General features: G+C 34.9%; 2 protein-coding genes across 2 annotated transcripts; one reads left to right on the top strand and one right to left on the bottom strand.

Annotated features, from left to right (window-relative positions):
* Positions 1 to 6,349: 6,349 nt before the first annotated feature.
* On the bottom strand, positions 6,350 to 8,503 carry LOC145109381 (protein LYK5-like). The gene is made up of 2 exons (XM_079046516.1): positions 7,337 to 8,503; positions 6,350 to 7,249 (listed from the first exon to the last, which is right to left on the bottom strand). Exons 1-2 carry the CDS (start codon positions 8,402 to 8,404, stop codon positions 6,563 to 6,565), a joined length of 1,755 nt encoding a protein of 584 aa, XP_078902642.1. The 5' UTR covers positions 8,405 to 8,503; the 3' UTR covers positions 6,350 to 6,562.
* Positions 8,504 to 12,074: 3,571 nt separating this feature from the next.
* On the top strand, positions 12,075 to 13,829 carry LOC145107038 (protein LYK5-like). Its single transcript, XM_079043921.1, has one exon. It carries the CDS (start codon positions 12,075 to 12,077, stop codon positions 13,827 to 13,829), a length of 1,755 nt encoding a protein of 584 aa, XP_078900047.1.
* The last annotated feature ends 11,002 nt before the right edge of the window (positions 13,830 to 24,831 follow it).

The following is a 24,831-nucleotide window of genomic DNA, read 5'->3' as shown; positions in this document are numbered from 1 at the left end:
AGTCAAACCTGGTGTCATTAATCTTGTGTTTAGGGAGTCATTTAAAGCCAAACATGTGCTTTTAAATAGAAGGCAAAGTACAATGTTTGAATAAGAAAAAAAATGGTTGTTTTGTCAAATCAAATGAAACATATGAAACTGTGAATATGCTACTGTATAAAATATTTATCTCAACAAAAGTATATTTTCATTTCATTTCCGTAAAATAAAAAAAAAACTGCATTAAAGGGTAAGGTACAAAGACTGAATAAGAAATGTGAGAAATGATTGCTTTGTTAGTTTTAACAATGTCCATTAATTTGAAAAAAAACAACAAAATATACACTAAAGGGTATTTTTTTCCATTTACAACAATGCACTTTCAAATTAAAGGCTACCATTTGGTCTATTTTTATAAGTATTAAACTTCGAAAAAGTTAGAAACAAAAACAATGAAAAAAACATAAAAAACCCCTTGGATGATTATGCCTTGAAACTAAAATAAGCATCCATGTGGTATAAAGAAAAAGAAAAAAAAACTTTGGACATTATATTGAAAAAAAAAACTTTTTAAAAAATAAAGTAAATTTAGAGAATGTTATAGAAAGACTTTTCCAAATTCCTCATATTTTGATGATCGGAAGGTAATACCATTTTTGTTTTGTTTTCAATAATTGATTATGCCCCTGGAACATCCATATGAATGTTTTTTTTTTGTTATTTGAAATCAACATAAGTTTTGAAGATCGGATATAAAATATGCATAAGATTGTTACTTTTAATGGTTTTTGCATAATTGCAAATTTAAACTAAGTCCCATATGTTATTTTAACAAAATTTACATGAATCACGGCTAAATAGGAATCATAAAAAAAAATTATCCATACAAAAAAAAAACACAAACAAGATAAAAATTGATCAAATAGCACACATATCTATGTCTTGCATCCTATTTTAAAGTATTTAAATTAAAACATTGTATAAACTTACAAATTCAAATTTCCCAGAAATTTGAAGATAGCCTTGTTATAGCATTGTACTTCCAAAGTACATTGCTATAATTAGGATAACTTTTAGTTATTAAAAAGGTGAGTGTTTAGAATATGTTGAAATGGTATATTATAAAAATATTATCAAAAATGGTCCCCCTTAAAAAAGATACATAAATGGTAACAGTTTCAAATAACTGCATAAATGGTCCCTTTGTATATAATTTAGCAGAAATGATACCTGATTAAAAAAATATCAAAAGTTGTCCTTGATTGTCACACACACACAAATAGAGACATATACACACAAATATATGGTAAGTTGTTCTTCCCATCATGTGTCATACATACACACACATAGTAACACACACACACATAGGAACAGTACATACACGCATAGTAACACACACAGACATAAACATATACAATATGCAAATATATACAATTTAGGGGAAAAAATTACCTTTGTGGGCTCTAAATTAAACTTACAAGACCACGGTCTCTAGTGCCACTCCACTGTAACTCTGTAAAATTACAAAGATCCCAAAAGAATCTGGACCAGGCTGCAATAAAATAAAAAAACTGATTCAATTTTTATAAAAAAAATTATACATTTTAATGGTCCATTTTACCATCCACCATACCAGAACCATATTTGCTATTTTTTACTACAGTTTTTCAGTTCGGTACTTTTATTGAAATTAATAAATATATTAAAAATAATAGAGCAAATTCAACATGTCCGTAATCATGAAACATGAGTTACACGTGTATTCTCCAAAAATAACTAAAAAGGTACTCTATGTTCCAAAAATAACTAATATATTATGATTTTGATCTCATGAGGGTCTTTATTAATCTTATTATTTTAACATCAGAGAGCTTACTTTGCATCATGAAGTGTAAGACCCACATCAATTATGGCTTCCAAGTAACAATTTAATCGATAGATTCTTGCCATTAAACCTCCTCCACTATGAATGGACTTACAAGGGGAATCTCATACAAAAAGTTTTTAAAAAATTATATTACGATTTTGGCAGCAAGTGAATAAGAAATTTACATGTAAATGTTACTTACAGGACCACAATTAGAATTTATTTTGTTGACCTTGACACAAGCTGCAAACAATATTTATTTTGTTGACCTTGACACAAGCTGCAAACAATATTTATTTTGTTGACATTTCAGGTTCATAAACAAAAACAAACTGAATAAAGATAAATTGGAGTTCAAAGTATATAGCTAAACAAAGATATGAGTTTGGGTTGAAGCTGATTATAAACAAAAAGTTAAATTGGTTTTTAAATTTTGATGTTTAAACTAATCTGATATAAAACTTTACCAAAAAATTACATTAAACAATCTTATATTTGTATGTATTTGAACTTTTAAGTAGTTCATAAATTTTTGTCCATGTTTGTATTTGTAACTAAAATTATAGGTTTTCACTTTACATGTACATAAGATGTTCATGTCCACATATGATCATGTGGCGAGGGTAAAAATGTCAATTACTTAAAAAATTGTATTTTAAATTTTCCACTAACAACAGTACAACAACAAAGTTGCATAAATGGTCCATATAATTTTTTTTTAAATACCACAACATATGATAATGTGGCAGGTGTCAAATGGTCATTCCATCAAAGTACTTAGCTATAATCTTTTTAGTTTTAAAAAAATCTCTTTTTATTTAACCTATAGCAATGATGTAACCAGAATGTATACACATATAAGCACACAAATAGAAAACAGAAAAAACAAATAAAAAATAAAAATAAAAAATTACAGTATCCAAGTGGAACAAAAAAAACCTGCACATAAAGGTGTATATAAATATATATATATATATATATATATATATATATATATATATATATATATATTCACAACCATATTTTGTTTAGCCTACAGAAATGAACTTTAACCAATGTATACTACATATTGATACCTAATGTATACTACAAAACTAAAAATACAATACACACATTTACATGCTGAATGCACACTAAAAAACGAAAATACAATACAGATAATCAAACATAATTTACCCCATATGTACATACTTTAACACACAAATAGAAAACAGAAAAAAAAAATATTGTATAATGTATATTCTGGAGGGACAAAAAACGGCATATAAAGGTATACACATTCACAGCCATATTTTTCAATATTCCCTATAAAGAACCGCATTAGCATTACATCGAACAGGTGGTGGACATAATGTAAATGGTCATCTTACACCATCTTACAACGTGTGTTAAAGTAAGAAAAAACGACAATGTATACATAAAAAAGAATGGAATTACTAACCTTGTGTAGCTTTTCTTACCCTAATGCCGATTTTGGAGAGCTTGGTTTTCACAGTGAATAAAAGGAATCATCCTAATGACATGAATATATATGATTCAGTAAGAAATCATATATATAGATGAAATCGAATAGTTGTTGGCCGATTAGAGTATGATGATTCGTATCATTGAAAGAAGAACGAAATCGCTTGATTGATGGCAACCTAAATTTAAATCCATGTAACATACACTGAGACGATTTTGAGAAATTGAAAAACTGTGGATTTGGAAAGCATTCATGAAATGGATGCGTGATTTAAGGCTAATCAAATCGTATATGAAGAAAACCATAAAAATGTTGTATATAGCACCTTAAATGCAGGAATTTAAACTTAGAAGGTACGTATTGATATCTTAATCTTAATTAATTATATATTATTAGGTGGCATTATTAAAAAATTGAAAATTACACAAAAATGACAAGTGGATATAAATTAGTTCAAAAAATTTAGAAAATGCTATGTGTCCAAATCAATGAGAAGATGACATGTGGAAATAGTATAGGAGGATACATAACACATAAAAAGATACAAAGCACATATAATAAAATACACAAATCATATATAAAAAGATATAATTTTGTTGAATTAAATCATAAAAATACAGCCACCAATGAATGAGTAAATGAAAAAAACAACACTCATAATAAAAAGTAGAGAAATCAATTATTCTTCTACCTTTTCTCCTACTAATCTTCCTATGACTAAATCAACACAAGTGTCAAAATCAGAAAGGAGATTAAGAGAGAGAATTATGGGAAAATGACTTAAAAGGGTAATTATTTGTTTGATTTGTTTTCAGTAGGTCACTTTTTTTGTATTTAATATACCATTTAATTTGTTGTTTGTGTTCACATTAACCAATGGGACCGGCTATCACCTGTTATTGAAGGTTTCCGGTCTCTTTGTCCTCTCCGACGACTCTCCGGTCGCCTTCTCCGGCGAGATTCCGATGAACATGAATATTCCGGCGAGTTATTAGCAAATGTTCTTGTTTGTCAAATCTGGAAAATCTCTTGAACATTATCACATCATAACCCACACACAATGAAAACTGAAAACTGAAATTGTGTTTGTGTATGAGAATCAAAAGTTGAAATTCTTTTTTAGGGTTTTCGTTTGAACAAGATGGCAAAATCCAAGATCGAAATCAAAAACTGAAATCGTGTTTGTGACTGAAAACTGAAACGCCTTCCAGATCCAAGATCGAGCTTAACAAATCGTGTTCAGAAAAAGGAAAGGGAGAACTCGAACACAAACCTGCTTGTTTTCTAAGACCCGACACACACTTCAACCAACTGTTTGCTTTCTGGACCTTCAAACTCGCGGATGAACACATTATGTGTTCTTGAACATGAACCCAGAAATTAAACATGAACCCGCTATGTGTTCTATGTGTTCTTGAACATGAACCTAGAAATTAAGCATAAACGAAGAACTCGAACACTGAAATCGTTTTTAGAACAAGATGTGTGTGTGTGTGTGGAAAATAGAGAATCGTAGGTATTCTCCTTGAATTAAATTTTAGATCTGGAAAATAGAGAAGAAGAGCCCTAATTGATTTGCAGATCTTGACTAATCTATATGTTCTCTCTTTATTGAATCGATCTTCAAGTCTCCCTCTCCAGAAACAAACAAACAAACACAAGAACTTTTGAGTTCCATCGATGAACCTTCAAACGAACACGTTCATCTCTTTAAAAAAAAGAACACATTTACACACACAAATCGATTTCCAATTGTATTAGATCTGTTTTGGAGATATGAAGAGGTTCCCATCAGATTTGAGTTTCTCAGATCTGACACACCGACACACACACATCCTTGTTTTCCTTATTTTATTTCAGACCTAGAACTCGCCGGAATATTCATGTTCATCGGAATCTCACCGGAGAAGGTGACCGGAGAGTCGCCGGAGAGGACAAAGACACCGGAAACCTTCAATAACAGGTGATAGCCGGTCACAATGGTTTATGTGAACGCAATCAACAAATTAAATGGTATATTGAATACAAAAAAAAGAAAAGTGACCAAATGAAAACAAACCAAATAAATTATTACCCTCTTAAGTCATTTTCCCGAAAATTATTGGATTCCACATGTTATTGTTTTATAGGAGTAGGAAGATAAGATGGAACAAAAACTAGATAATATTCAATTTTTCAAAAAGTTAATAATAAATTATACAAACACAGAGCACATAAAGATATAACTTTGTGACGTGAGAGTGAGCTGAAGAAACAGAATCGTAAAGAAATCTAATCACCATTTGAACCCCTAATTAAGGTGCCGCTTCATATTCGATTTGTTGCCACCTCACCTCAAGTCCAACCTTGAATCGCATGCCTCTGACGATTTTTAAAGGGTGTTGCTATTAAGACACCATTTAGAAACCCCATAGACACCTTTATCAAAAGTCAACCTATAGGTAGTTACTTATAGTCATATTTTTCAAAAAACAATGCAATTTCAACCAATAAAAATACCTTAAAAACTATATAGGATGTCTAAATGATAAAATGAGATGTCTTTTTAGCCAACCCCTTTTTAAAACCATGTGTTATACTTAAGTTCGACACCCTCTATCACAACGAACTTTTGTGCATTTTAAAAGATTTTGATAATAAATTTATAGAGATTTGATGGGATGAGGTGAAGAGCACTTTTTTTTAAGAACATATAATGAAATTCACTATTATCTTTTTCTTTTAGTTTATTAACAAACATGAAAATATCATGTCGGCTTTCAAGATCACCTTTTTTATATTTTAATTCTCGTGATTATTGTTTTAGTTTTTTTATATTTTAATAAATTTATGGAGATTCCCCGTACTCGACGAGATTTTACATAAAACCTGTTGCGGAAGTATGTTGTGGATTACTTGAGGGTGTGGGCGGGGACGGATGTTAGGATCGAAATTCAGGTGTTAGGATGGGTATTGTAGTCCCTGCCAATATCCACCCTCGTTTGAATCACTAACCCAAGGGATAAAAACGATAAAGTTGCAAGTAAAAAGAAGACAAAAGTATGAATGTATATGTTATTATATTATAAGAAAAGCACAAACAAATTAAAAGAGCTACGACCTATACTACTCAGTTACCCTGATTTTAATTCTACACTACTCCTTGTTTCAGTATCTATCCTTAGAAGTGTTTCTTGAATATACAATTATACATCTTTAAACAAGCTCTTTAAATCAAAGTTTATTTATAAATACAATTAATCTTAAAAAACCTACACCAAAAACTTGGTATCCGAGCTTGGTGGATCCATTTGAATCATCATAAGAGTAGAAACAATCTCATTCATACTTAATCTTCTCGATGGTTCACTTTCCAAACAACCAATACTCAGTTTCACCAAACGCAGTGCAAGTTCATCTTGATCTATAACAAACCCAAGGGCATGTCTAGCTTTCAAAAGAGGGTCAATAATGTAATTAACCTTACTTTTCACATTATTTTCATCACCTATAATCGAAACAACTTCTTCACACAACATCACTTGTCCCCCATCATCATCATTCTCATACACAACTTTTTTCCCCGTTATCAATTCCAACAAAACAACTCCAAATGCATACACATCGGTCTTCGTTGTCACAAATCCTGCCTCTAAATACTCCGGTGCGAGGTACCCCTTTGACTCAAACCGACATTTTATGGATGAATTTACGTTTTCGCCCTTCTCAGTTGACTTTGCAAGACCAAATTTTGAAATCTTGGCTCGTAGATCCTTAGTTAATAGAATATTGCTAGTGTTTATATCTTTATGGACGTATGTTGGATTCGCAAAATTATGTAGATATTGAAGACCTTTAGCAACATCTAAAGCAATACGAATACGATTATTCCATGTTTGACTTTTTTGACAAGTCAAATCTCGAAGCCATTCATTTAATGAACCGTTTTCCATGAATTCCTAAACAAGATAACAAGATTTATCGTGTTCACATACTCCATAAAGACCGATAAGATTGAAATGATTAATTTTTTGGAGAATTTTCACCTCTTTATTCGCGTGTGTCCCCGTTTGTTTAATCGCGACTTTTCTACCCTTTATACTTCCTTTATAAACCGAAGCACTTAATCTCTTTTCGAGGGTAAATCCGTCTGTGGCCTCCTCTAATTCTTCAAATTTGTAGATTTTGAGAACTTGATCAACACGAGCAATACCAAGTTGGATATCTTTAGGCAGCTCCCATTTTACGGTTTTACCCTCATTCGATCTTCTCCTTTTCGATACTAAATATATCACAAAAACACCACAAAGAATCGCCAAGAAACCACCTGATATCGTCCCTATTACTATTCCTTTCTTTGACAACTTTGGATTCCGATTCCGGTCGAATGTTCTTGTTTGAGAACTTAAAGGTTCGGTAGATAGAGGAACAAGAATGGTAGTAAACGGAAAAATCAAATCTTCAACAGAAGAAAACCCGTTTTCCAAAATTAAATCTTGAAATTTCACATCAAACTGATTACTAATTTTCTTGATTGAATCTTCCCAAGTAATCAAGTAAGTCAACAGAAACCTGATTCCGGACATGGTTTGACTAATCGTAGGACACGCACATCTAAGTGGGACAGGAATCTTGCTACCAACTTGTAAATCATTTTCTTTATAAATATTGTTTTTGTGGAGGGAATCACATGTGGTTAAACCTTGGAATGTGGAATTTGCGATAGTGAAATAGTTGGTGTTAATCGGAATAACAAAAGATGTGTTAGCTTGATAGTACTTACCAGAACAAGAACATGTAACCGGAATGATTAGCTCTTTGTTTAGTGGCAAGATTCCGGTGGAATCAGTGATTCCGTTGATTTGGGCGACATCCGTAGGGTCGGTTGACATAAGCTTGGAAATGGTGAAAACTGTGTTGTAAAGAGGTTGAGTTCTGAAGATTAAGAAGGTGGAACACGATTGGATTCCGTTGCAAGTGTAGAGGAATTCCGGGGTTAGTTCTGTTGTGTTGGAATTGTTACATTCTAGAATGTGGTTTTCGGAATACGTTTGTTGAGAAACGGATTCGCGAGCGAAAAACAGGAACGAAAATAGGAACAGGAATGGATTCATGGTTGATCGGAAAGTGGCGTCTGAATTGGAACACTTTGTGAAATGATTGAAGTTTGAAAGGATGATGATATTATTTGTACAAATAGTTGTTAAACCAAAGGGGGTGAAAAGGACTTTGAAGATACATTAATTTAGATTTTAGAGTCCAGAATTTTCCAGCTTACAAAGTTTTTGAATTCAAATCTTTTACTTTGTGTATTGAACGATGAAATATTAAGGATACAATTGTCCTCCATATGACTGTTTCATAATTATTCCATATATATATTAAATCTAAAGGAAGTTAGCAATAGTAACTTTTATGTCTTTAGGTTTTTGCCACAAATGTTTAGTGAATTTGACACTTTTAGTCCTTCAAGTGAAAACTTTTACAATTTTGTGTTTTGATTAAGTTTTTGTGCTTTTAGGGTTTTGCCACAAATCTTTAGTAACTTTGACACTTTTCGTCCTTGCAGTGAAAAGTTTTATATTATGGTGTTTTTGCCACAAATCTTTAATGAAATTGACACTTTTCATCCTTATAGTCAAAACTTTTACATTTTGACATAAAAAACACAAAAAACCTCCTTTAGAATTTTGCCACCATATTTTCTCAACTTTGGCAACTTTCACATTATTGCCACAACATTTTTGGATTTTCTCCACCAGTGTCTCTTCTTTTGGTTGTCGTACACTTTGGACATCTAATTTTAGGGGTTGTCGACTTTCTCTCCTATTTGCGGTGATTTACACTTTCAACACGTATTTTTTATAGTTTGCCGATTTTCCCCATATTACCCCAAAAGCGGCGTAGCCGCGAGTTCTTTGCTAGTTTAAAATTAAAAAGGAATTAAACGGCTGTTTTACTTTATTCTGTTTTTAGTTGATTAGTTGACTAGGTGTGAGACCCGTGTAGTACACGGGTTGAGTAAAAAAAGATAAATACCAAGGTATAAACTTTAACAATTTTTTAAATTAAAATTTTGAAATAAATACAAATGAAATGCTGAATAAGTAAGAAATTAAACTATTAACCTATTTTAAATAATTTTTCAAAATCACAAATTTCAAAAACTTATTTAAATACAACATTAGATGTCCTATTGCTAAGTTTACCATTATTATCTAAATTTAATATATTTAATCTATCTTTGTTTTTAACTATGAACAATACAATATATAATTGTCCATTAGTAAACATCAGTTCTCTTAAAAACAACCTTACATTCGATAGAGATCGTCACATTCCATTATATAAACCACACTTCTGATCAATATTTCTTAGTAACATAACTGAAAAATCGAATTTTAATACCAACTTATCAATTGCTAAACATTGGCATCGTACATGAACAATATCAAAAGAAAAAGAAGCAATAAGTTTTTGTCAAAATACCACCGCTTCCAACCATATGGTCAATCTGATTCAGTTTTGGATACAATTTTCTTTCCAATTTATTGTGATTTGCTGGTTTTTAAGGATGCAAACTTATCCCAGAATGGAATCCAATTTGCATAATAATTCGAATTAGAAAAGTAATAACGAATTTGTTAATATCTACAAGTTTTAGAAAACAATTGTACAAATTATAAGGAAAATATAACAAAAAGAAATAATAAATATAAAACTTAAAGCCAGTATTATATAATCTATAGTTTAAATAAATAAATTTTAAATGTTTAATATTTATTAGAATAACATCCTATATATGAGGTAATTGTAATTGTAATTCCAAAAGATTGAGAAACCTCCAGATTTGAGGGGTGATAATTTGATTCTCAATTAATGTCTATTAATTTTATCATTTAAAAAAAATAAAAAACTCTCAAAAAATGACAAGTGGAAAAAACTTATGTGTCATTTTTAAAGAGCAAGTGAAACAAAAATACAAATTTTGAGAAAATGAGAAGTGACAGTGTTTTCATTTATTAGGTTAGATACTTGAACCTCATTTATTAGGTTAGATACTTGAACCTGTTCTGGACGCAATTCAGAGAAAGGGTCAAACCGGGCTTTTACTATATTGGACCGGTCGAATGACAAAATAAACTGAACCATTTGTAACTGGGCCCAAAAAACTAAACCGTTGAAAAGGTTTTTATTTTATTTTATTATATTATAAAGTACAGAAAATAAAAAGTATTGCATTTACAAGTCTTGGTTTTGGTTTTTTTGTAAAGTCTTTGTCAAGTATTTCATATTCGACATATTTTATGCATAGCTGGTATTTGAAATATCTTTGCACCGAAATACCTTTAGTTAGCGTTTTTTTGGTCGTAAAAATGTAATAATGTATGAACATAATTCATAATGTAATTATATAAACAAGGTAATGTAATGAGTTATCACATGAAATTTAATGATCATATTTGGTTAGGATGTCAAAACAAATAAGTTTCTATTTTGTTTTTTATATTGCATGTAAATAAATGTATAATTTTTAACTTTGCTCTACACATTATTATTAACTGTAATAAACAAACCTATATATACAAAAATAAAATATTAAAGTTAAAAAGATTATTTAAAAACAAATAAGTTAAGAATTTTATTTTTTTTAATTCTTAAAAAAAACTTGATATTTAATTAAAATAATGACTTTTTGTTAAAAGGTTTGTTACCTTGTTTGACTAAAAATTTCATCTCCAAAATGAATTATAGTGCAATTGCTCATATTGAATGAAAAACTTATTAATGACTGAAAATTAACAAAATAAAAAGAACTCAAAATCTGATTTATTCTATTTTATTGTGTAAAACAAACCTTTTTGTTTCGATTCAATGAACCATTGATTTCATCTTCATAAACACTAGCGTAGTCTATAATGGAATTAAGATCAAAATACAATGCTTGATTTCATTGAAATTCAAAAAAGCTATTTGTTTTTTTTTTATTATTACTGTCTATTGAATAGAATTGACAATTCTTGATGGAATATGCTTCCTAGCTTCCATTTTTTTTAATTTAATTTTCTTAGGCATATCCCGCAGGTGGCTTTCTCATTCTATTATAAATTAAAGGGAAATTATCAGAAAAGTCCTAATATTGGAAAGTTACACTCTAGTTCCAAGATTTTTTTTAAAACAAAAAAGTCAGGATTATTTCATTTTGGCTCAAGTTTACAAAAAAGTCATTTTTTTTAACAGGAAATGACATATTATCGTGTTTTTTAAAATAATCGAGACTTTAATATTCAAAAAAATCTTAGGACTAAAGTGTAACTTTCCTGAAAATATTGAGACTTTTCTGACAATTTCCCTAAATTAAAATAGTACATTTAGAATGCACATTGTTTCTATATGTAAAATTTAATAACAAAAATTCATTAATTTACGCTTAAAATCATATATTATTAAAGTCCCTTTCACCACCTTTTTGGTTCAATAGTCCCTTTCAACACCTTTTTGGTTTGAAAACATTTCCTAATTCTTTATTCTTGATGAGTTCAATTTTTCCACAAATGATATCATCATGCTTAATAGTTGTCGTTCATATTCTTTTAGTCAACAAACGATGCTTCAATAGTTCAATTTCCTCAACTACTTAACTTCAATCATTTCACAAAGTGTTCTAATTCCAACCCGACTTTCCTTTTCCCATCAATCATGAACCCATTCCTGTTCCTGTTTCCATTCCTGTTTTTCACTCACGAATCCATCGCTCAACAATTGTACTCCGGAAATACGGTTATGGATTGCGACAATTCCGACAAAACAGGCCCATTCCCTTCATTCCTCTACACTTGCAACGGAATACAATCGTGTTCCACCTTCTTAATCTTCCGAACTCAACCTGTTTACAACACCGTTTTCACCATCTCCAAGCTCATGTCAATCGACCATATAGATGTTGCCCGGATCAACGGAATCACTGATTCCAACAACATCTTGCCTCTAAACAAAGAGTTAATCATTCCCGTAACATGTTCTTGTTATGATCAATACTATCAGGCTAACACCTCTTTTGTTATTCCCACTCTTTATGATACCTATTTCACGATCGCAAATCTTACATTCCAAGGTTTAACAACATGCGATTCCCTCGAAAAATATAATAATTATGATCGACTTGATTTGCATGCTGGTGACAAGCTTCATGTCCCGCTTAGATGTGCGTGTCCTACGGTTAGTCAAACCAACGACGGAATCAGGTTTCTGTTGACTTATTTGATTACTTGGAAAGATTCGATCAAGAAAATTAGTAAGAGGTTTAATGTAAGTGTTCATGATCTAGTTTTGGAAAACGGGTTTTCTTCTGTTGAAGAGATTTTTCCGTTTACTACCCTTCTTGTTCCTCTATCTACTGAATCTTTGACTTCTCAAACAAGAACACTCGGCCGGAATCGGAATTGGAATCTTTCAAAGAAAGTAATCATAGCCGGGGTGTTATCAGGTGGTTTCTTAGCGATTCTTTGTGGTGTTTTTGTGATATATTTAATATCCAAAAGAGGAGTGAATAAGGGTAAAACCGTAAAATGGGCGTTGCCTAAAGATATTCAACTTGGTATTGCTAGTGTCGATCAACTTTTTAAAATCTACAGATTTGAAGAATTAGAGGAGGCCACGGACGGATTTACCCTCGAACACAGATTAAGTGCTTCGGTTTATAAAGGGAGTTTAAGGGGTAGAAAAGTCGCGATTAAACAGATGGGAGCACACGCGAATAAAGAGGTGAATATTCTTCAAAAGTTTAATCATTTTAATCTTATTGGTCTTTATGGAGTGTGTGAACATGATAAAGCCTGTTACCTTGTTTATGAGTTCATGGAAAATGGTTCTTTAAACAAATGGCTTCAAGATTTGTGTTGTCAAGAAAGTCAAACATGGAATAATCGTATTCGTATTGGTTTAGATGTTGCTAAAGGTCTTCAATATCTACATAATTTTGCGAATCCAGCTTATGTTCATAAAGATATAAACAGTAGTAATATATTACTTACCAAGGATCTACGTGCCAAGATTTCTAAATTTGGTCTTGCAAAATCAACGGAGAAGGGCGAAAACGTAAATTCATCTATAAAATGTCCGTTTGAGTCAAAGGGTTACCTTGCACCGGAGTATTTAGAGGCGGGATATGTGACAACCAAGACCGATATCTATGCATTTGGAGTTGTTCTTTTGGAATTGATAACCGGAAAGAAAGCGGTGTATGAAAATGATGATGATGGAGAAGAAGTGATGTTGTCTGAAGAAGTTGCTTCTGTCATGGGTGATGAAAAGAATGGAAAAGGAAAGGTTAATTACCTTATTGACCCTCGGTTGCAAGCTAGACATGCCCTTGGGTTTGTTATAGATCAAGATGAACTTGCATTGCGTATGGTGAAACTAAGCATGGGTTGTTTGGAATCGGAACCATCAAGAAGATTAAGTATGAATGAGATTGTTTCCACTCTTATGATGATTCAAATGGATGCACAAAGCTCAGAAACCATATCTATGGTGTAGAGTTTTAAGATTGATTCATTAGTTGTATCTATTGAGCCTTTGGGAATAACAAATTGTATGTAATAGTCAAAATTATGATGTAAAAAACCTGTTGAATTGTGTGTATTCAAGAAAGAACATCAACAATCAAATAAAGAAAGTGCTTGCATCATGTAATTATACAATTAACTAACCATTTTAAGAAAAGAAATTACCATCGAAAGATGCTTAATAACTACAAGACATACGGCCAAAGTTGAAGCTGTATATACTAAATGTAAAGTACAATAAACTTACATGCGAAAATTATAGGAAAATTGACACTGTAGCGCAACGAACTTTTTACATTGTTCCAGATTGATCACTAATGTTTTATTTGCACAATAAACCCTTAATGTATTATTTTACGTGTTAAATAAGGTAATTAACCAATTTCATTCCGGTTTTCCAAGTGTCATTTAGTCTAGGTGTCATTTTTGTATTTTTTTTCAAAATAAAAAATTAAGCTAACAAATACGTGGATTTTTCTTTCATTTTTTTTTAATAAAAATCCCCTATGAGCGATCTCCTTCTCCACTCCTAGTACTAATACTAGCCGGTAACTCCTTTACCAACAATCGTCGAGGCCTTTCTTTTCAACCTTCTCCGGCAACTCCATCACGAACCATCTGCGGCGCCTTTCATCGCAACCATCTATAGTGCTCACCACTATAGCTCTCTCACTTCAGTTAAATCGATATCCCTTCCATCGACGCAAATTCATGTGAGGGAAGGGGAACCACCGTTGTCTGATTTGGTCCCGGAAAGAAAAGGGAGACGGCTGGGGAAGAACTTTTGCTCATAAGTACAAACGATCTATTTCATAGCTTAAAAAAAGATCTGAAATTAAAGTGTGCGAAGTGCATTCACAAACCAGATTCCTCGAGTATTGAATATCACAAGTAGTTATAGAAAGTGAAGTGTGAGAATTTCGAGAATCCTGGTGTTTGGTATCGTCGATCTTCCTCTCGACTCCATGGATTCCGACGATCCCTCTAGTATTCAATTGATCTAATGTTCTTTAGCTGGATTTTTTGAAGTTCTGAACTTCATCTCTTTCTTCATCTTTTTTAGATTTTGGTGTGTTCATCTGATCTACTTTTTTTTATGGATTTTTGAAGCTCTGAACTTCATCTATATCTTCATCTTTTTCTGGATTTGGTGAGTTCATGATGGGTATTTGCAAGATTTTCCCTTTTAGTCTATCCTATTATAGAAGTTGTTGATTTTTATTGTTTCGGGTTCATGTTATCTTTAGTGTGTAAGGTCCATATTTTGGTGATAGAGGCCGAAACTGGAGAAGGAAAATATAATTTGTGGAGGGAGACGCTGGGAGATACTTGGAGTCCAAATAACTTTGGATGGGAAGGCGAACGAATAATCTTCTTCCCTGAAAGCAATAACTTTCCCTATTGATCCAGAGCTTGAAGCCAATTGTCATACAATTGTTGTTTATGGATGGTTCTCTAGTAATCTGTTTTTGTATTCGATTCATCTAATGTTCATTTTATGGATTTTATTGAAGCTTCATCTCTTTCTTCATTTGTTTATGGATTTAGTATTTATTTTGGTGTGTTCATGATGAGTTGGAGGAAGATAAATGGTGGTAGTGCTGGGAGGTGGATAGTGGGTGGGGTGTAAGAAGGTGGTGAGAAGTGGACGATGGTGGTGTCGATGATGGGAGGTAGGAGGTGGATGATTGCAGTGGTGGGAATTGGTTTATAGGAAGATGGAAGGTGCTTTGATTAAAATGGGATATGATTTAATAAGAATAATAATAAAAAGATTAATAAAAAAATCTATGTGGAGGCCATGTCAGTGCCACATAGGCAAGTGTTGGTGACACAAATGTAACATGGAATGCCTCATAAGCTTAGTAACCGAACAACAAATTCATTTGTTTCATAATGGTGTAATTCACAGGTAATTTGAAAGTTGAGGGACTAATTACGCAAAAAAAAGACTTGAGTGTCCAATCCGGGACAAAGCCAAAACTTCATTGTGCTACAGTGTCAATTTCCTAAAATTATATGCCACATGGAACTAAAATTAGAATGGAGTTCCTAACATTTGCAAAAAGGATGTCTGAAATTGATATTTTTCATATAGGTTGCCATCTGATATGACAGGAAAGAGTTGAAACATTGAATAAGGGATGGCCATAAAAATCCAAATTTGGGGATTCAAATTCATTTAAAGAAGATTTAAAGTCATGCGCTTTATGGGACTTACACATTAGTTGGTGTGCACTCCAACTTAATTTTTTTAAGAGTAACAACCTCTAGCGAGAGAACGTAGTCTCCATTAATGGGTAGATGGCTAGATGTTCGCACTTTTTCGACATAAAATTTGATCTCTAAAACCCATAAAACATATGTGATTTGTGTTTTTTATACACCAGAGGACTTGAACCCCCAACCACTTGAGGAGGGACACATTTCTATCACACGTGATACTGTTAGGTCAGAGGTCTTTTGATATATATGTCGTTTGTTGATTTTAGGTCCTCTGGACTTGTTATGAAAATGGCCTAAAGAGTCCAAAATTACACCTATATGATTATATGCTACAATCAAATAGACTAATCTGTCAAGCCTACTCCGAATCACAATATAGACCAACACATTTCTACATTATAAAATAAAAGAAGAAAAAAGAATCAAACATTTCATGTGTATGAGATTGGGGTGTAATGAAACCAAAGCATTGGTCTCCTTTTATAATCTTGAATACCAACCATCCTTCCTTCCTTCCTTGCACCGATGTGGAATGTAACACTATTCATTTATTATCCAAAATCTCAACAATTTTCACATCAGATAATTAAATGAAAGAAAAGTGCAACCACATAAAAAAGGAACATTATCTTTAGTTGGCAATCATAATTCCAAAGTAATAGAATTATCATAATTTACCATAAAAAATATCACCGCTTAAAATATATCATCCCAAGAATTACACTATGACACATATTGGATATTTTGTTGAAAAATTATGGTACCACTTCCCCTTTTTGCATGCCTGAAACAGCCGTCATCATCATTTTTCACCACACATCTTGTATTTATGCCCATCTAATTCCTATGTACAAATATGCAAACCCACTAACAAAAACATATGCCTTTCCATGGTAACATACATACCATATGGATGCCAAATCTCAAACAAAATCATCAACGTCAATAATGAAATATATATTTTTAGTTGTTTTAGAGCCTTGTGTCGAATTTTCTTCACCTAGACAGTTTCACTTAACATGCCCAAACTGTCTACAGTTCCAACATATTAGAGTCTTCTGTCAGTTTTCTTCATCCTGCTCTCACACATCAAAATTATCCCTTCTGAAGAAGTATAGTTGCAACTTTCCAATGTATTTTTTTTCTTCTAACAACAGTTTGTTAGTAACATCTACATACAATGATGTCTGTTTCTCATACATCATAATGAGATTTATATACTCATTGAGAGATGTAAAAGATAATATGTGTAACACCTGTTTATTTATTAGTTAAATAAATAAATTAATAACGAATGGTAGCCTAAAATAAATAATTATATATGCAGGGTGTTGGGTTCGAGGAGTTAATTGCCAGATTTTTAGAAGTCGGGGGTAAAAGCGTGAGTTTGGGACTCATTTTATAAATATTTATGAAGACAGGGGCTCCGTGGTAATTATCGAGAATTATTTTAAAAAGAAATGAGGTGGAAGGGCAGATTATGTGATAATTAAGATATTAGGGGTTGTATAGTAAATTTTGTACCTAAGGTGTAAAGGATTTTAATGCCGAGGGTTTAAATGGTAATTATTGGATCTAATTTGAAGAAGATTTCCAAAACCAGGGTTGAAAGTGTAAATTGTGGGCTTTCTGTGAAAAGAATCCTATGGGGAGGGACCATTTATGTTATTATGGAAATATGTTTTTAAGGGTGCCGAGTATATAATTCACCCATAACCCTAACCCTAACAAACTGTCCAGCCGTCACCCCCTTATGTCTCCCACCGGCCACCACACCCCTCTTCACCTCCGGTTGCCGCCATCACCTAGAAGCTCTCCTCAGCCGCCGATGACATCACCAAGATCGACCGCCTGCTGCATCGCCGACGTTGAGGCCGTGAACCGCTGCTGTCGGAGACCGACGAACCGACCGCGTTCGCTGTCGGTGTGGTTGCTGCTGCTGGGTTACGCGCCCATTGTTGGACGCCATAACCTTCTCGCCGGAAGAGCCACCGAAACTGGTAGCTGTAACAGTATTCGCCACTGCAGCGACGCCGTAACGCCACCGTACTTCTTCCCTTCTTTTTGACGCCGCCGTCGATCCATACGGAGGTTCTCTGCTACGTTTTGGTCGCTGCCGCCTTCCTGTGGTGCTGCCGCCACCCTTCGCCACTAGTTGGGTGGTTGGTTTCTATTTCCGAGCAAAGGATGTGAAAATGCATGTGTTTCAGTTGGTGTGTGTGTGTGTTGGCCGGAGTTTACGAGAAAAGCTACCACAGCCACCACCGTGAGGTGGTGGCTGCCGCCATGTGCCGCCTGTGTGTGTGTGTGTTTATTTTAGTATAGTGTGTGTGTATGTTATTTCGTGAGTTCATTGTAATTGTAAAAATTGGAATAATGAAAGGAAAATCAAACCACCACCGTAGGGTGGTGGCTGCCGCCACCGGCCGCCGTGTCGGGTGGCGGTGTGCTTGCCTCATTGAGTTCGATTCGTTTAGGGTGCTTGAAACCCTAATGGGCCTTGTAAGCCCTAATGGACCCTAATTGACCTAAATAAAACCCTAATGGACTTAATGATATTCTAGTGGGCCTAATAGGCCCAATAAAGCCCTAATTGACCTACAAGTCCAACAAATTGATAAATGGGCTAGTATTTGGGTTGGAAACCCTAATTAGAGGTTGGAAAACCCTAATGCCAATAAAACCCTAATTTTAAGAATTAATCGGGACACACACACGAGAATTATTTAATAACTTGAGATATTAAATAATAATCATTGGCAAAGATTAATCTAAGCAATATTGGACTTAATGGATTAAGTCCTTAGAGGATTAAGTCCTTAATAGGTTAAGTGAGAAACACTTAACCCTAATCGTCATTTTATGTGAAACCCTAATTTCACTTGGGTTTATTGTTGGGCCTTTCTATTGGGACATGATGATTGGGTTATTAATGGTCCATCTAAGATCAAGCAAATGGACTAGAATAATTAATGGGCTTTATGGTAAGGCCCATATGAGGAGTTGGGCCCAATTTTCCATAGTTTGGGCCTTTATGATTATGTGATATTGGGCCATTAGAATGTTGAATGTTGGACTGGGCTAAATGGTTGGGCCTTATGGTAAGACCTTGTAAGGGTTTGGACCCAATTTGGAAAATTGGGCCATATGATGGGCTTTGACTCATAGTTGACTTTTGGGCCTATGGATTGGGCCTTGGGCTTGAATAAAGCCAAGCATGGGGTAATGTAGTAATGACCCCAAGTACGTACTTATGGTTATGTAGTGGAACCCAATTATTAATTGTGTGTTATTTTGGTGTTGACAGTTCGGGAATCTGTCATCCGGCAGTTGGGGTTGAGTCTGTGGGACTTCAACAGCGTGGGATTGTGTCTACGGGACTTCATCAGTGTGAGGTGAGTTACCTTCCAGTAGCGGTGGGTCTACGGCCACAATGCCGGCCCACTAGTAGGAGTTGTATGTTAGATGATTGTCTTTGTGATATTCATCTAGGTTTGCTGCTACCTGTTATGTTTTATGTGCTAGCATGTTATGATGTTATGTGATAGTGGTAGTAGGGGGTGAAATAGTCCCCGGTTACCGGTCGATATGACCGAAGGGGTAGTTTAGTACCCAGCCATGCTAGCCAGATTATGATATATGTGATATGATATTATGTGGTAGTAGTAGGGGTGAAATAGTCCCCAGTTACCGGTCGACATGACCGAAGGGGTAGGCCAGCACCCAGATATGCTAGGCAGTATGTGATTTATGTTTATATGCTATGGTTTTATGTGGTAGTGGTAGGGGGTGAAATAGTCCCCGGTTACCGGTTGAAAGATACCGAAGGGGAGGCCAGCTCCCGGTTATCGGTTGAAAGATACCGAAGGGGTAGGCCAGTACCCAGATATGCTAGGCAGTCACCGGTCGAGAGGACCGAAGGGGTAGGCCAGCACCCAGATATGCTAGGCAAGGTCACCGGTCGAGAGGGCCGAAGGGGTAGGTCGGGCACTCAGATATGCCTGGCAGTATGTATGTTATATGTGTTTGTATGGTATGTGGTATGATGGGGGAACTCACTAAGCTTTGTGCTTACGGTTTACAGTTTTGGTTTCAGGTACTCGTTTTCAAAGAAATGAGCCGGCTTGATCGCAGCATATCACACTATGTTTTCCGCACATGAGATCTTTGGGATTACACTCTGATATTATTTTATGATAATATGTTTTGATTACTGACACTTTGGTTTGACACGAGATATTATTATGAATGTTTTTATACTGATGGTTTTATGTAATAACTTATTTAAAAATGAAATTTTTGGCCTTAAATTTTGGGATGTTACAATATGAGCCTCAATGCTTTGTCCTCATCTTCAACCTTCCGTTCAATAACCTCTAGGTCTAACATAATATTATTAAGAACACTTAATGGTTTGAAATTTGTTGTGCCACCATTCATATGAAGAGTATGAAACTGGTCCTTGAGATCATAATTGGTTCATCAATCTTGGTAACTCTAAGATAAATCAAGAGTATATTTGACAAATGCACAATTGGCAATAATAATAATAATAATAATAATAAAACACACACGTACACACACAAATGTACTTGTAATTTTATTTTCTGACAAATGCACAATTGGCAAAAAAAAAAAAAAAAACACCCACAAACACACACAAATGTACTTGTAATTTTATTTTCTTATAGATTTACTCATTTAATTATTTTTTCATAGCATGTAAAATATTATACTTTTTGACCTTTTAAAGAAACCACTATTGTATTTACCAAATTAAAACAAAAAAAATCAGAAAACAAAATAATTTCATCATTTTATCGAGTTTATCAGTAAACTAAGATTTATAATTAAATAATAGTTTATCGGGTAAATCCCTACAGAATAATAGAAGTGAAAATATTCGGTAAAAATATTTTTTTAATGCTAAAAGATTTATAATGATTTCATGATTACAAAAGTTAGTTAAATAGCCATATTAAATAACATTACATATATTTTTTTGTAATTGGGAAATAATATACATTATAAATATACAAAATAATACAAAATATTTTGTTATGATGCACCTCTATAGTTTGATCAGAACGAGACCGAATGTTCAAGTTGTTTCTAAAATTTAGAAATGTTCATGATGAAGATCGTTTGTGAAGATGTCAGTATATTGGTAGGCTGAAGGTATGTGAAAGATTTGAACATGGCCAACGAAAACACTTTCAGAATACATTTCTCCATGTGCTTCTTATGTTGATGTTGAATTAGGTTACCAAACAAGTAGACAACATAAACACTTTCAGAATACACCAAAGTGTCCCGACAAAGGGAAATATACATTTATAATATAATATTATGTATTAATTTGATACATTTCAACAACAATATTAGCTATACCCTTGGCCTCAGAACTGAACCATGAAAATATGACTTGTTTGGCTGACTACGAGATGAGGTTCTTACCTAATGATAAATAATAGCCTGATGTGGATCGCCATGAATCAGGACATCCACCCTAATTTGTGTTAGTATAGGAGACGATATGTATAGGTATGGAAGGCTATAAGTGTAATTTGAAAACAATAATTCCCTTTAAATTCCATACAATGTGTTTTAAAGTATTAAAATGTAATGTTTAGGGAGCATCCATAAATAGACAAACATAATGCACATTGTAAGCGATATCCGACCAGGTAGGTGAGATATTGGAGGGTGTTTTTGAGTCTGCGGTATAGGGACTAGTTATCTACCGGATCCCCATAAGCAGTGTTGGAAAAGTCGAACTAAGTGGCTGATTAATCGGAATCGGGTAGGGGCCGATGCGCCTAATTAGGAATCGGCGAAAAAATTCAGGATTGGTCAAAATCGATAAAAAAATCGGTAAAAATTGGTCGAATTCGGTTAAAAATTTTCAAAATCGGAAAAATTCGGATTCGGTCAAAATCACAAAAAATCGGTCAAAATCGGAAAACCCGGAAATTTCGACTTTTTTAAGAAAAAAAATCTATAATTGTTATTAATATTCATTTATTTTATTATAATTTTAATAAAATTGTGTAACACCCATAAAAATTGAGTCAAATTAAAACATTTTAATTCATTTAAAAACTATTAAGTTCATACATCTCGTTTTGAAAATAGTTTAAACATCAGAGTATCCCCCAGAACCATATCGCATAAATCATAAAACATGAGGAGCGGTACGATCACGCCTTCGCCTTGCCACGATCTCCTGAAGTACCTGAAACAATACAATGAACTGTAAGCCCGAAAGCTTAGTGAGTTACCCCCAAATACCAACCACACATAAACATACTTATACATATCACAAACAGAACAGCCACGCACATCGGGTCTACTGTGTGACTGGTCTGCCCGCACCGGGCCTTCAGTCCACCTGGTCCACCCTCCGAGTCTAGCCATGTACATCGAGTCTACAGTGTGATTGGTCCGCCCGCACCGGGCCTTCAATCCACCTGGTCCACTCTCTGAGTCTACAGTATGACTGGTTCGCCCACACCGGGCCTTCAGTCGGCCTGGTCCACTTTCCGAGCCTCGACACGTCTGGTCCGCCCTCTTGGGGCCTTCAGCCTATCCGGACCGCTCGCTGGGCCTTCGGAATATCCGGTCCGCCCTGGGTATGTTGGCCTACAGCACAAAGCAGGACCCGCCTCAACCCAACCCCCGTCAAACAACCATGTGCACATAAAACAATTAATCACCTAACAAACCCTCAACCAGACAAACAGTCTTACAGATCACATAGCATATCAACATCCTAACCAGGATTCCGACCTATCCGGTCACTAGCATAACATTACCCTATATACCGGGTACCGACCTTAACCAGGTCACTAACATAACATTACCCTATATACCGGGTACCGACCTTAACCAGGTCACTAATCATAACACCACCCTAAATACCAGGATGCAAATATAGCAAAGCAATAACATAACAAACAATACCCGGATTTCCATCCGATAAAGGGCCGACCTTGGTGACGTAGACCCTGTCGATATAGTGAGGATAACTCACCTACAATTGCCGACTGAAGAGATACGACCAAGCTGCTCCGACCACCGACACGAACTTCACCACAGCACACTACCAAAGAACCAATACCAAAATTACCAAAATACCCTTGGAAGTCAAACTGGTCAACTCTTGGTCGAAGTCAAAGTCCTCAGTCAAAGTCAACCTTCCTGGTTGACTCTACTCGCCGAGTCAACCCGTCGACTCGTCGAGTTCTTATACTCAGAAAACTCCCATAACACGACTCAACTCGCCGAGTCGCCCCAAGACTCGTCGAGTTCAACGATCTCGAAATTCCATCATGTCCAACTCACTGAGTCGCCAACCGACTCACTAATCCAAAGCTTTAACGAAAAGAGGTTGGGTTCTGCGACCAGACTCGCCGAGTCCAAGAACAGACTCGCCGAGTCCAAGGCAATCTTCAACAGACTCGCCGAGTTGTTCTTCAAACTCGCCGAGTCCATACACATGTTCATACAACTCGTCGAGTACCCCCATGTGACTCGCCGAGTCTCTTCAGTTCTCAATCCATACAGAGGCTTTTCGAGCCATGCAGGGGCTCCAATCCATAGATCCACTCTTCTACAGCCTAACCCTCACATAAAGTTGCAAACTTTACGTGAAACCAAGGAGATATAAGCCCAAAACACACTAGGGCTAGGGCTAAGGACTATGGGGCTTCACCAACAACTGTTAAACAGAAGCTTTATGACATTTTGGACCATCACAAGCCTAGATCTGGAGTAGCAACCTCAGATCTAAACTCCAAACCCGAAATAGATCTCAAACAAGCCAAGGAACTCCAAATCAACCACCAAGGATGAACCAAAAAGGAAATAGCTTAAGATAATGGCTCCTTACCTCTGAGATGTGCCCAAACTGATGTAGATCCCAGATCTACACAAGCCCCTTGATGCTAGCCTCTAATTCCTCAAGCTCTTCCACCAAATTCCTCTTCCAAGCTCCAATCTCCTCAACAATGAAGTCTCACACGAAAATTAGGGTTTCTGGATCTCAAAAGGGGGAATAGGAGGCTGGGAGAAGGACATAAAGTCCTTTAAATAGGGTGCAACCCTCGGGATTAGGGTTTCTCATTCCAGCACCAACTCGTCGAGTACATCTTCCGACTCGGCGAGTTGGCCACTTAACCCGCGATCCAATCCCGCTCCGACTCGACGAGTAGCACACCTACTCGTCGAGTAGCTTCCTTAATTTACACTTAGCACCCTCCAACTTCTTGCTTCCGAACTTGGGATGTTACAATTCTCCCCCACTTAAATTAAGCTTCGTCCTCGAAGCCTGCGGCAACACAAACTTCCGGATGATACTCCCACAATGCATCCACTGATCTCATACCGACCCAGATTCCTTCAAACGCAGTTATCGAATCCCTAAAATCCACCTCTTCCCTTGTAGGGTCCTGATCAATTGCTTCAAGCCGGCCACCGACTTCTTTTCTCTGATGACAACACTCATCAACTAAGTGCCACCTGAAGACACTACCTTACTTCTGTCTTAAGCATTCATTCGCCACCTGCGAAAACTGGATACCATGCTAAACCACCGGGTCTTGACCCAGTATTAACTCGCTATCTTTCGCCCAACTGGCGCTACCTCAATTAACTTGCACCGATGGAAACTCATCCCGTTTCCTCGCTGGATCAAATCCCTTATCGCGCTGACATGATGGAACATTTCACAGCTTCCGAGCAACCCT

This window comes from Lactuca virosa, chromosome 4 (assembly GCF_052849685.1).
Source record: "Lactuca virosa cultivar CGN04683 chromosome 4, Lactuca_virosa_CGN04683_v6, whole genome shotgun sequence".
Classification (NCBI taxonomy): domain Eukaryota; kingdom Viridiplantae; phylum Streptophyta; class Magnoliopsida; order Asterales; family Asteraceae; genus Lactuca; species Lactuca virosa.
This window is presented reverse-complemented; position numbering and strand designations above follow the sequence as displayed.

Bases quoted from the DNA above. Each gene is read 5' to 3' on its own strand.
- LOC145109381 (XM_079046516.1), bottom strand. From the start codon at position 8,404: ATGAATCCATTCCTGTTCCTATTTTCGTTCCTGTTTTTCGCTCGCGAA. The intron at 7,250-7,336 runs GTGAAAATTCTC...TATCTTGTTTAG, and splicing joins GGACACACGCGAATAAAGAG to GAATTCATGGAAAACGGTTC.
- LOC145107038 (XM_079043921.1), top strand. From the start codon at position 12,075: ATGGATTGCGACAATTCCGACAAAACAGGCCCATTCCCTTCATTCCTC.